The sequence below is a fragment of the Aotus nancymaae genome, unplaced genomic scaffold, assembly GCF_030222135.1.
Source record: "Aotus nancymaae isolate 86718 unplaced genomic scaffold, 86718_ANA_hifiasm-v0.15.2.pri h1tg000092l, whole genome shotgun sequence".
Taxonomy (NCBI): domain Eukaryota; kingdom Metazoa; phylum Chordata; class Mammalia; order Primates; family Aotidae; genus Aotus; species Aotus nancymaae.
In genome coordinates, this window is record NW_026988507.1 from 13,143,591 (window position 1) to 13,157,647 (window position 14,057).

The 14,057-nt window shown below is 39.2% G+C and overlaps 1 protein-coding gene across 1 annotated transcript in view; it reads right to left on the minus strand.

Moving 5' to 3' along the window:
- Nucleotides 1-13,019, minus strand: part of FGD4 (FYVE, RhoGEF and PH domain containing 4) — a 165,347-nt gene extending 152,328 nt beyond the window's left edge. The window contains exon 1 of the mRNA XM_021673787.2: nucleotides 12,886-13,019. Within this exon, the coding sequence (XP_021529462.2) occupies nucleotides 12,886-12,895 (10 nt within the window). The 5' untranslated portion in view covers nucleotides 12,896-13,019. The remainder of the gene's footprint in view (nucleotides 1-12,885) is intronic.
- Between the last annotated feature and the right edge of the window lie 1,038 nt (nucleotides 13,020-14,057).

Sequence of the window (14,057 nt, forward strand, 5' to 3'; positions counted from 1 at the left end):
TAAGGGCTTAAACACATAACTCCCAAAATATGTGCCTATTTTGGGACTTATGTTTAAGCCCTTAGCCTCTACAAAGTCCAACTACAGCTCCCTAATTATAAATTTAGAAACCTAGACTCCAGTTCCTGTTTAGCCAGCTCTATGACACTGCAAGCCATTATTCTGTCTGGTCCTGGGCTCTTCAGTCACAAAAGGAGGACACTGGCTTAGACCATCTCCGAAGTTCTCCTCAGTTCTAAAATAATGAGAATAAGCATCAGAGGAGAGTCTTACTGAGTCAACAAGAGGAAAAAAGGCTGAAGTAACAAAGACAAGAAACATTTATTTTCCAGAAGGAAATAGCATACTAAAATTTAAAACAACATATATCTGTATACTATCCTCATGTGTGGTAGGAATGAAAGGCCTGAGCAGGAAGTATTGCTCAAATGCTAGTTGAAATGGCAATTGCACTTGCACAACAATGCCCAATTTAGGATGTATTTTTAGTAAAAATGCCACAAGCTCTGCTACTGGTTTCACTTGTCTTTCCATGTTCTCTTTCCATTTTTGCTGAAATTCCTTCTTGACAAATGGTTTATATTATGAATTGACCAGATATTGTTAGTGTTGTCTGTGAGTATGAAACAGATTCAAATTGCCAATCCTAATTGGGGATCAAACATTTCAGTGAACCCAAAAAGTCTAAGCAGCAGAGCTAATGAGTCACAGACCATAAAATACAATATCTATAAACAGGTGGTATCTCCTTAGATATTTTCTATATATTACCAAGAATTTTTGTATTTTTCGTTAATAGTCTATGAAATTTTTGTTTTAATTTAATGGGTTTTTAAATGATTCATTTCATAAAAGTGATTTAGAGCAAAAATGTATTTGCAGGGTACAGAGTACTTTATAAGGAAGATAAACCACTTGAAATATTAATAAATTGAACTTCTCTGCCCAGTTTGCAAGGGGTTAAGGTTAAGAGTCTAGCCTGATCTGATGGAAGCAATTTTATTTTTTAGTGGCCCATCATTCCTCTGATATGGTTAGCATTTCAGAAAAGTACTTGTTGCTCCAGGACTTGCCCAAGTATACACTGCCAAAAATACAACAAATATTGACGAAGAAAGTCTATGTGAGGAGGTCTTATATTTCTAGCCCTTTTCCATTCAAGTCCAACCATCAAAAAACTCACCCAGATCTATGAATGCTCCAGGGATATTTTTAATTAAAATTGGAATGACAGTGTCTTAGTCAAATAAGAATAATGAGATTTAGTTCTTCACATCATTAGATTGTTTCTCTCTTCATTAGAGTAATATTCCCTATCCTTCCAAATCCTTAATATCATTCTAAAACAAAGATGGGAGGAAATTACACAAGCACCTAGGCCTTGCCTTCCACACTTACTATCCATATTTTTTTCAAAAAATGATTAATAAATAATTGGAATCTAGATATTTTAATTCTTCTTTCCTTAAGAAAATTTCTAAAATATATGAAAGTGAAGACTCTACAAGGACATATGTAAGAGGACATACGTATGACATGTATATTCATGTTTATGCATTAATCACATTAATAAATCAAATATGTGCGGAGTGTAAAGCAGAAAAAGGTCTAATAATAAAGAATGTTCTATAAATGAGGCTTGTATAATATGCCAAGTTCTAAACACAGAAAATAAAAGCATACGCTAGGCCTTTTTCTTGGTGAGTTTTTGATATGTTTGAGAAATAAAGACGTTTACCTCTTGTAGGGGGTTGGGGAGAGGAGCTAAAACAAGATAAAACAGATGTATAGCATCAGGTGAACAGCAAAGACACATCATTCTGTAAAAGCTAAAAAATTATCAACATTACAAACCTTCTCTTTCATATTTTAGGGCTGAGATCGGGCCAGAACAAAAGCTATGACAATTCAAGTTTTGTGCTGATAAAACCTGATGCTGAATGGTTACTCCTTGCTGCTCAAAAAGTACCCTGAAGGACCAAAGCATGCAAACAACACAGCCTTAGGTCAAACTTGAAATCAGTTTCACTCAAGTGCAACAGGGTTGCATTTTTGAAGAGAGAAAGCAAATTCAGCAAAAATGTAATGATCAATTGAATGTTTATTGTTGATACCAGGGAGTTATTTATGACCTCTTATTTGATCTTTTAAAATCAATCCTAACTTTACTTTTCTACCCCAAGTCCAAACCCAGAAAGAATAAAGCATCGAAAAGACAGGGTAGCCAAACTTTGTCCCTTCAGACCAGGACTGAGGTGTATGTAATTACGAACATTTGATGGTATCTGAATTTGAGGTTTTGTGTGCAGCAAGGACGTGTGTGCAGGGTAGGTGGAGCGTGTATGTGAGCACATGCATGTACACAAAGATGTGCAGCATCTCTTTGATATGCAAGGAGGGTGAGATCAGTGTGTGTGTGCTGGAGGATATGCGAGGAGGTGGTGGAGGGGGTTCTGAAAAGCTTCTTAATCTGCCCTCCAAGTTTTATGTCATAAATGCTCTGAGTTCTTTTCTTTCTTTTCTTTTCTTTTTTCTTGCTCAGTTGCCAGGCGCCAGGCTGGAGTGCAGTGGCACTATCTTGGCTCACTGCAACCTCAGCCTCTGGGTTCAAGCAATTCTCCTGCCTCAGGCTCCCGAGTAGCTGGGACTACAGGTGCGTGCCACCACACCCAGCTAATTTTTGTATTTTTTAGTAGAGACAGGGTTTCACCATGTTGACCAGGATGTTCTCTATCTCTTGACCTCATGATCTGCTCGCCTCAGCCTTCCAAAGTGCTGGGATTACAGGCATGAGCCACCACGCCTGGCCGCTTGGCGTTCTTTTTGAAGATAACCAAAGCATAACCAGTTAAATATGGGGCAAATCATGATCGGTTAATGCCGTGGATATAGGCTCACGAACTCTGGGCTAGGTAGAGTATGTGGCAAAACACAACTTGTTAGCAGGGTGATTTCTAAGCTACAATCTCTGAGCTTTGAGACCTTCATCTAAGAAATAAACAGGCATACTATTTGGCACTATCCTCTCAGGAAAATCAATGAGATAATGTAGGTGAAACCTCTTTGAATATCTGGAAAACTATGCAGCTGTAAGAAGTATTAAGCATGTTTAAAAGTGGGAGTTGGGGAAACTGCTTATTCTGTAAAGACAGAATGACAAACAATTGACTTCCTGTCATGAAAAAACAACAACACAGAAGCCTCTTACAAAAAAACCTCTTGGCTCCATTCATATTACGGTCAAGCTGTCTAAGCTCATTCCTTTCTTGCTCTTCCATGCTTCTCAAAAGGGTGGGAGGTCTAGTCACTTCTCACCTCTTAGTTACTCCTCAGCCACATCTGTCTGACCTAGCACTCAAGTGACACGGCTTCCAGTAAGGCCGGCAGTGACATCGCAGCTCCAAACCCACAGGTCGGGTTCAGTTCTTGCATCCTGGGCCCTCTCTGGGTGCCAACCACGCCCTCTTTCTTGACCTTTCCTCCCTGGCCTTCTCACAACCAACTCCCCTGATTCTCCAGGACTCTGAACACTTCTTTCATCAGCAACTCTTTCTCCTGCTCTCTCCTCCATCACATCCAATCAATTGGGTAAGATCAACAAATGTTCATAAAAACAGGTATCACCAGTAAATGTGTTTAGATATTACTGCACAGCAATTCATTGGAAAAATATAAACCTATTAGTTCCAATTCATTGGAAAAATATAAACCTATCAGTTCAGACACCTAATCCTACTGAATGGCTAGAAGCTCTTAATCTCTGTAAATAAGAAAGCAGTCCAGGTATAGTGGCTCATGCCTGTAATCCCAGTACTTTAGGAGGCCGAAGCAGGTGGATCACAAGGTTAGGAGTTCAAGACAAGCCTGGCCAAGATAGTGAAACCCCATCTCTACTAAAATTACAAAAAAATTAGCTGGGAGTGGTGGCGGGTGCCTGTAATCCCAGTTACTTCGGAGGCTGAGGCAGAGAACTGCTTGAACCCAGGAGGCAGAGGATGCAGTGAGCCAAAATTGTACCTCTGCATTCCAGTATGGGGGACAGAGCAAGACTCCGTCTAAAAAAAAAAAGAAAGCAAACTAAATAATATTTTGCTGATTATATGGCTGGAAGTGGGTAAAAGACCTCAGCATCCCTCATAAATTGATCCAATGAACAGTTGTGTAGGTATTTTAACACTTCTTTGCGAAATCCCAGAACTTTGGGAGGCGAAGGAGGGAGGATTGCGAGCCCAGGAGTTCAAGACTAGCCTGGACAACATAGTGAGATCTCATCTCTACAAAAATAAAATAAGCCAGGTGTGGTGGCACGCACCTGTTGTCCTAGCTACTTGCAAGGTTGAGGCGGGAGAATTGCTTGAGCACAGGAATTTGAAGATGCATTGATTGCACCACTGCACTCCAGCCTGGGCAACATAACTAGACCAACTTTTAGAAAACACTCCCCTGACTAAGTTAGACCAAAGTTCATTCCTGCTTCAGACCGTTTATATTTGCAGCTCCCTCTGCCTCAGACATTTTCATCCAGATCTTCCTCTCGTTTCTATAATGCACCTCATTCAGATCTGTTGAATGCCACGTCCTCAGGTGGGCGTTTCCTTCCCCATCACCCCATTAAAAATAGGGCACTACTCCGATCTCCGTCACTTTCTATCTACTCCAATCCTTGTTTGTTGTTTAAGCTATCACTGCCTAACGTTATACTGAATGTTTTTCACTCATTTTACTTTCTGGCTCCTATCCTAGAAGGCAAAATCCATAAGGACAGGGGGCTTTGTCTTGTTTACCAAGAAATCTTGTGTCAGGCACGCAGTGGGTGCTCATTAAATCTTTGTTGAAGGAACAAATAAAAAATGGCTGGGAATGAAGATAACACTAAGCCTGGGCTATACACACTGTTGGTTATTCAGGAAGTACCTGTGGAGCTGGGTCACGGACACATCTGAGCTAATGGAGTGGAGGTGGGTGACAAGTTCTGAAGCAGGTCAAGCAGCAAGAATGTTTTCTAGTCCTGATGAGCTGGTAGGCAGGAAGTCTATGTCCCAGGACTAATGACCCTGGCTCATCAGATCACCACATTTTCTCCAGGACAACAGAGAAGCGCTCAAAGGGAAGAGGCTTGACAGCCTGGGAGGCAATGAAGACCCTGCAGAGGTCACGACTTTCTCTGTGCTTTCTGAGGAAACCTGAAAGAGAAGTCTATCCTTAGCAAAACTGGAAATCAGGTGAAATATTAAAAAAACGAAGGAAAACAAAACGAAAACCTTCTTTCCGTATCTCCCTATTTCTTTGCTATATTGCCAGGTAGCTGGACAGTGACCGACTGACTTTGACGCTAGATTTCTACCTTCCTGGCTGTGACCCAGACTTTACCTTGTGACCTAAATCTGGCAGTCGTCTAAATCCCAACCCTCTGCCATGAGCTCAGACCAGAGTTTTCACCTTGCAACTGAAATAGAGTCAGCAGGCCTGGGTGTCCATAATAGCTCCCCAGTCATAAACATCTAACTACATTCTCTTAGAGTCTGTTCCACCTTCATCGTCTGTTCTTGGAAGCAAGGCTGCCCGAGATGGGGGCAGCACCAGCTTTTCACCTTTGCTAAAGCTAGAAGAAATACTGATTCCCATGCTTGCTGCAATTGCTTTTTTAAAAAACTTTGGAATTAAGATTTTATTAAAAAAAATTATAAGAGAAATAAGCAAAAATGTAACCGATGTAGTTTCTTTCCCATCACCTAGAGATAACCCCTGTTGATATCTTCTCCTGTCTATCATTTTGGTATACATTCATATACCTCTACACATGACTATATCACAAATATATTATTTTACATCCTGCTCTAACACTTTTATCATAAACTATAGCAATTTCAAATATACATTCTGTTGAACATATTTGTAAGTATATTTAAAATGAGTTGCAACTAACTTCAATTGTTTTGATATAAAGAAGAAAATTAAACTATAAAACCACTATGAAGACATAATCACAATGAGCATTTGGTGCATTTCTGAGTTATTGTGTGACACGTATCATGATTAGGGTTTTTCTGAATATTGTGCTCTGTAACAAATTTTATGAAATGATTTCAACAGAAGAGTCTGCTTCTTATACGTAACACTGTATCACTTGATACGGCAAAATAAAAAAAAAAAGAGTCTGCTTCATATTTTCTCAAGGCAGGTAGTTGGGTTTTAAAGGGGACTTTGATGTGTAATTAAGCCACTTAACCAACTTTTATTTCATAGAGGTTGGCACTATTCATGAACCTAATTTCTGTAATAGTCCAATAAATGTCAATACATTCATTTCAAGTTTCTTTAAATAAACACACTGCCCAAGAAGGCTTGCCACCTGATTCAAAGAAGACCTCTCAGCTGATGTACAGTTACCTCCTGCAGGTTAAGCTAATTCATTGTCCAGAGTCGCTATCTGACTTTCTAAAAAGGCTTTTAATAGTCTCCAAAATGCTGTTCACTTTAGAAAATTTTCAACCATCAGCTAAATCGTGATTCATGCTGGGTAAAACTCACGAATGTTAACAAGCAATTGGGATGCTATAATTTGGTTCTTTTCTTTTAAAAAATGGACAACACAGTATTTGAAGGAACTGTGATGCCAGGGAAAAGGCAAAGGCATGCACAGAAATAATCCAGTCTACCCTTCCACTGCCCCCAGACCAAAATAATAAATTGCCATTGCTAGAAACAGGATCAGTGTTACTTTTGGTTTAACTTATAAAAGACTACAGGATTTATGATTTTCAGTTAAAGTAGCATGCCTAGGAACATTATAGCCTACAGTTACACTCAACATCATGTATATGTACCAAGGAAAGTCTGAGGTATTCTTATTCAGCTATAGTTCCACAAACACAAGAAATGAACTCTTTCCCATATCAGCAGGTATATACACTTTTCTGAAATGCATTAGAGAGAAGGACAAAAGTTCCTTACCAAAGAGAAAAGGTTAAAAGGAATTAGGTGTTTCAAGGGAAGGGACTTCCTGTACCTGGTACCATGTCACGTAATCAATTCTATTCAACAAACATTTACCAAGAATGTTATACCACACATGGATAATTAAAAGAGGCTTGTAGAACTCCCAAGCCTATGACAATGATTCTCAAAGTGTGGTTCCTAGGCTGACAGCACCATAGCATTATTTACTAGAAAATCTTAAATTGCAAATTCACCTTCTTTAGTACATGTAGAGCTATTTGACTTTTCTCTACTTAGAGTTTAATTTTTTCCTTAAGGTAGACTTGCATCTTTATAACTTATTTTTAATATATTCCTGTAACACTTACATATTTTTCCCATTTTATAGTTTTTTTTTTTTTTTGAGACGGAGTCTTGCTCTGCAGCCCAGGCTGGAGTGCAGTGGTACAATCTCGGCTCACTGCAACCTCCGCCTCCTGGGTCCTGTTCAAGAAGTTCTCCTGCCTCAGCCTTCTGTGTAGCTGGGATTACAGGCACGCGCCACCATGCCCAGCTAATTTTTGTATTTTTCGTAGAGATGGTGTTTCACCATGTTGGTGAGGCTGGTCTTGAACTCCTGACCTTGTGATCCACTCACCTCAGCCTCCCAAAGTGCTGGGATTAAAGGCGTGAGCCACTGCACCCAGCCCGTTTCATAGTTTTTTAACTGGCAGAAGGTATTCCAACATCCATTACTCTTTGTAATGGCCAAAACCAAGTCTTCAATGGAATTCTTTATCTCAGTGCTTACTTAAAAATAAAATTAGCCAGTGCGGTGGCTCACGCTAGTAATCCCAGCACTTTGGGAGGCCAAGGCAGGCGGATCACGAGGTCAGGAGTTCGAGATCAGCCTGGCCAGCATGGTAAAACACCATCTCTACTAAAGATACAAAAATTAGCCAGATGTAGTGGTGTGCACCTGTAGTCTCAGTTACTTGGGAGGCTGAGGTAGAAGAACTGCTTGAACCCAGGAGGCCTAGGTTGCAGTGAGCCGAGATCGTGCCACTGCACTTCCAGCCTGGGCGACAGAGCAAGACTCTGGCACAAAAAAAATAAAGAAAATTAAATAGGCCATTGAAAAGAGTAAGTGAAACAAAACAAATGAGGTGGGGTGGAAGGCCCCCACTCTGGTGAACTGATGTAGACTGACTGAAAAGACAGCTTAGCGCACACACAGAACACATTGGTTACTGCAGCTGAAGAACTCTGTTTTGAATAGATGGCTCCTCTGATACTTGCTTTCAATCCTGTGAGAGGAACTATAATCCAAACTTCCATGATTTTTAGTAGAAAGAAATTTATGGGAAAAGTGCAGCTAGGAAGATTTTACCCAGAAACAACACACATACTGTTCCCATCCAGCAATGTGAAGCCATTTCCTTTTCTTTCCCTGCAGGAATCTATACATCTCAGCTGCTGTCATCCATTAAAAAAACTGATAAGGCTGGGTGTGGTAGCTTACTCCTGTAATCCCAGCACTTTGGGAGGCTGAGGTGGGTGGATCACAAGGTCAGGAATTCGAGACCAGCCAGGACAACATGATGAAACCCCATCTTCTACTAAAAATACAAAAATTAGCCGGCTGTGGTGGCAGGCGCCTGGAGTCCCAGCTACTTAGGAGGCTGAGGCAGGAGAATTGCTTGAATCCAGGAGGCGAAGGTTGCAGTGAGCCAAGATTGCGCCACTGTACTCCAGCCTGGGCATCAGAGCTAGACTCCATCTCAAAAAAAAAAGATTGATAAAATCTCTTTTCCTATACAACATATATTTTCTATTTTATCTCACTGTACTAGCTGAGATAAAATAGAAAACATAGTCTATGCTTGAGACAATTTAAGAAAAACTACAAAAAGAATCTGAGATAGTTTAGATTCTAGAAATATCAGATGTCAGAATTTGTAGTCAAAACTGTAGAGATTACAAGGTTGCCACTGAAATACAGTGGGCAAATGGGACGAAAAGATGAATCTTGACTCCTGTCTCTCAGTATTCATTCAAATCAATTCCAGATGAATCACCGACCAAAATGTGAAAGGTAAAATAGTAAAGCTTCTGGAAATACTACAGGAAAATATCTTTATGACCTTCAGGTAGGCAAAGTTTTTTAAACAGGATACAGAGACCTAACAGTACAGGAAGAGGCTGAAACTGGACGTCACTGTTCAAAGGATACCAAGTATAAAAAAGAAAGCCTTAGAGGAGAAAAACACTTTCAGCTCCTAATTCTGACAATACAGAATATACAAAGAACTCAGAGAACTCAACAAGACAAAAAAAAAAAGTTTTTAATGGGCCAAAGTTTTGATCGAGTTTTTTACATAAATAAGATAATCTAATTTAGCTCGCTTTCTCCATGAAAAATAGGGTCATATCACCTATCTTACAAGATTCTTCTCAGGATCAGGAATAATGTGTACATAACACAAAGCACTGGGTCTAATAGGTGCTCAATAAGCAATAAGACAAGAAGTTCTCAGACACAATATCACTCAATCAATCATCAACCCCTTTTATACACAAACTTTCTTCTTGTAAAATCAAGAAATTGCTCCACCTGACCTGCCAAATAAGTCTGTAGCGTTTCTGCTACAGAAAGACACAGGAAGTAAAACTATTCACTGAATATACGTGAACTTCCAAAGAAATTACACAGCTTGATCATTCCCACTTCAATAGTAAGAGTTGCCGATTTAGTCATCGGTGAAACTATACAAGAACTGGTTCATGACATTTTATTATTCAGCTACTTTATGAACTCCATATGCAACTGCAGCTGTCAGCTCTAATGCCAGAGGATTAAATGAGTTGGAAAGATTAAACAAATGGGCAGGAGAGATGCCAAGAAGGGTTGAAACTACTGGACAGGAGTCCAGTTTGTTCAGTTACAAAGTTGATCCTTAGAACACTTCTGTGCACTACAGGCACACTCTGAAGAGAAGCATATGACAGGCTAAAATGCAAGAAATACAAAAAAAAAAAAAGAAAGAAAGAAAATGATGGCAAATACAAGGGGAAAAAATTAGTACTACTGTGGTTTTCAGATTAATTGTGAGTCTACTTTTAATCTTACAAATAAATATATTCATTGCTTATCATAGAGAATAAAACATAGGTTTTGTAATAAATTCCACTTTTACTTTTTTTTTTGAGGTGGAGTCTCACCCTGTCACCCAGGCTGGAGTGCAATGGCACAATTCTCCTGCCTCAGCCTCCCCAGTAGCTGAGATTACAGGTGTGCACCACCACACCTGGCTAATTATTTGTATCTTTAGCAGAGATGGGGTTTGCCAGGCTGGTCTCAAACTTCTGACCTCGTGATCTGCCCGCCTTGGCCTCCCAAAGTGCTGGGATTACAGGTATGAGCCACTGCCCATGGCCAACTTATTTTTTAATATTAACATGTATCTGGGATTTAATAAAAATCAGATAAAGTATTTTTAAACAAAAAAATCAGGTTGTTGCCTATATTACACCATCTATGCTAACAAGGGGAACAAAAAGAATGGGCAAATAAAAAAGGGAATTCCCTGAGATCTTGAAGTCAAATTAAAAAAAAAAAAACTTTAAATTTTCCGATCTAAAATTACTTGAAGACTTCAAACTTCCAAATTCTAACAGTACAATCATATTACGCTAGTGATTTCTCTTCTATTATTATCTTTATGACTGTAAGTTTTAAATAGAAGGCACACTTAAGAATTTATAAGTAACTCAAAGTACTCTAAACTCAGTTCTATTCATTCCACAAGAAAGGTCAGTACACCATCTTGGTCCAAGTCTGTGACACAGAAACTTTTTACAATGTCACAAAAACAAAAAGCTTTTTCTCTCCCTCTCTCCCTCTTTTTTTTTTTTTTTCCTGTGGCTGAATTATTTGGGAAAATCTCAGGCCATTGATAACCTGATAAAACAAAGAAAAACTAGCCAAAAGCTTTGTGAATTAGTGTTTTTCCAGTTACCAACATTTTCACAGCCCATGCTTGATTTATCTCCTATGCATTCTAGTTTTCATTCATATGAGACTTGGAACATAGAAGGGCCTGCCTTAGTTGAAGTCCTCTATTAGTTTTCTCAATGGTCCAGCTATTTGAATAAGTTCTATGGCTTCCATTCCACTTTCTCTCTCTGAAAACAGCAATGAATCCACATTTTAAAAATGGCTAAGCCAGATTTGGTGGTGCTTGCCCATAGTCCCAGCTCTCAGGAGGCTGAGGTGGGAGGACTGCTTGAGCCCAGGAGTTCAAGTCAAGCCTGGGCAACATAGTGACAAAACTTTGTTTCTATAAAAATAATATAAATTGGCCAAGCATGGTAGTTGACACCTGTAATCCCAGAACTTTGAGAGGGCAAGGCAGGCGGATCACTTGAGGTCAGAAGTTCGAGACCAGCCTGGCCAACATGGTGAAACCCCATCTCTACAAAAAACACAAAAATTAGCTGGGCATGGTAGCATGCCCCTGTAATTCCTGGGAGGCTGAGGCATGAGAATCACTTAAACCCAGGAGGCAGAGGTTGCAGTGAGCTGAGATCATGCCACTGTACTCCAGCTTGGGCAACAGAGTAAGACTGTCTCTTAAAAAATAATAACAACAATAATAATAATATAAATTTTAAAATGGCAAGCACATCACTACCTGTCACATGGAAGTAAAAGTTTAAAAAGGGTAATATTCATAAGTTTAAACAAAGATATGCCCAACACATTTGTTTAAAATCCTAATTCAATGTTTGTGCTTAAAAATCTAAGGTTGAACTATTATTGATATCTTAAAATCAAGAATACAACTACAATGAGACCCCCCCACACACACACACACCAAAGGCACCTCGCAAGATAGTCTTACAAATTCATGTTTTTCTCATGGCTATTTATAAAACCAAATTTTGAAAAATTTTAAATATCTAATAATAGTAGATGTGTTAATTAAGGCACTCCCCTGTAACTGAATAGTGTACAGCAACTGAAGCGGATATTTCCTGAGAGTTTTTAGTAACCTGAAATAATTTGATGACTCACGGTGGAGGTCAGGGGGAGAAGCGTAATTCAGATCCACATACAGTACAGCCTCAGGTTCACAAAATAATAGATACAAAGAGGAAAAACACCTCAAAATGTTACAGTAGCTTATACCTGGATGTTTATTTTTTTCTCCTTCCTACTCAACAAAAATATTGGTTTAAAATTTAAAATGTTTTACTGAATGAAAACATTCACCTAAAATTATTTTTCAGTTAAAAATAAAAGACTACAAGATCTCTTAAGCCACAATGAGAGAAGTGTCTAGTCAAGCCAACTATACTTCAGATCCCAATAAATCAGATGTTATTTCAAGAAATCCTTAAACCTGAGAATTACCAATGTACCTTGCTAATGTTTTAGAAGTAGGAGACACTCCCAGCCCTCAGCTGACCTGGATGTTATCCCCAAATAACAGATGACCAAGAGAATATTAGGTGTACAAATAAGTTTTAAGAAACTGGGTAAAGCATAAATCCTAAATATTAGAAATAGAAAGAAGTGACAAAAGTAGAAGGAAAGAGGTTATAGTAAAAAAGACTGGGGTGACAAGGGCCAGCAGTGGTTGCACTTAAAGCACAGCTCACTTCCACGCCTCTCGGGAAACACTGCTGTGCTAGAGACTCACAGGGAGAAACGCCATTCCCTCAAGTAATTGTTCCTGGCTCATGAAAGTAAGAAAAAACACACCTTGTGCTAAAACGACAGCACTGAACTATTCTAAAGAAAATCCACAATAACTTTTCCGTAATGGTACAAATTATTATCATTGAATAGTAAACAAAGAGAAATACCAGTGACTTCATCTATTTTATACGTTGCATATTGAAAAAATCCAAATGTTTTAAACTGAGATATTTCAGAAATGGCAATTGTAAAACAATACTCACAGCCCCCCATAAAAGATTCCTTTCATAACATCCAGCAATCTTCTGATTAACCTATTTCCTGCTTCTGGAGCAAGGATGTGGATCCATAATTTGTTGGTGGAAACTATAGGCATTCTGTACTTAGACACTGGACACATACACACCTAGTGTTCAGCATGACAAAGAACTAACTAATGGAAAGTACAGAGATCTGTTTCATAACTCTTCTTCTAGCAGTGATGCAGCCTCAAGAACTACGCAAGTAATGCATTTCAAAATTCCATGAAGGTGTTTCAAAATGTACCGAGAGAGCTCTAGAATACTGGGTGGACTAGGAAGTATGATGCCAAATGCACATGGCTTTATTGCATTTATGGCATTTAGGCTTATAACAAACTTCCCTTTAAATACAGATCTTAAAAGAATCTCAGGATTCTTTTTGACAGACATCAGAAAATTGTAAGAAATAGTGCAAGCAATGCTGAATAGTGAAACTGTGTGTAAGCTCTCGATATTCCCGAAAGCAAACAAGGGCCTTCCATTATTTTCCAGGAATGGATGTGCAGGTTACCTAGCAATCCCAAGTAATTTCTTTACAAAAACATGTCAGGTTTTTTAAAAGGAAGGCACTGATTAGGCAAATTTTGCATCCTCATTATGCCTATAAATTAAAATGAATGTTTTATGTTTGAGGTCAGAAGTCTGAGACCAACCTAGGCAACACGGTGAGACCCAATCTCTACAAAAATAAATTTCAAAAACTTAGCTGGGTGTTATGGCATGTGCCTGTAGCCCCAGCTACTCAAGAGGCTGAGGCAGGAGGATCACTTGAGTCCAGAAGATTGAGGTTACATAGTGAGCTATGATCATATCACTGTACCTTGGTCTGGGCGACAGAGTGAGGCACCATTTCTTAAAAAATAAAACAGGATTTTTTTTTTTTTTTGGAGATAGAGTCTCTCTCTGTCACCCAGTCTGGACTGCAGTGGTGTGATCTCAGCTCACTGCAACCTCCACCTCCCGTGTTCAAGTGATTCTCATGCCTCAGCCTCCCAAGTAGCTGGGATTACAGGTGCCAGCCACCACACCTGGCTAGTTTTTGTATTTTTAGTAGAGGCAGGGTTTCACCATGTTAGCCAGGCTGGTCTTGAACTCCTGACCACAGGTAATCCACCTGCCTCAGCCTCCAAAAG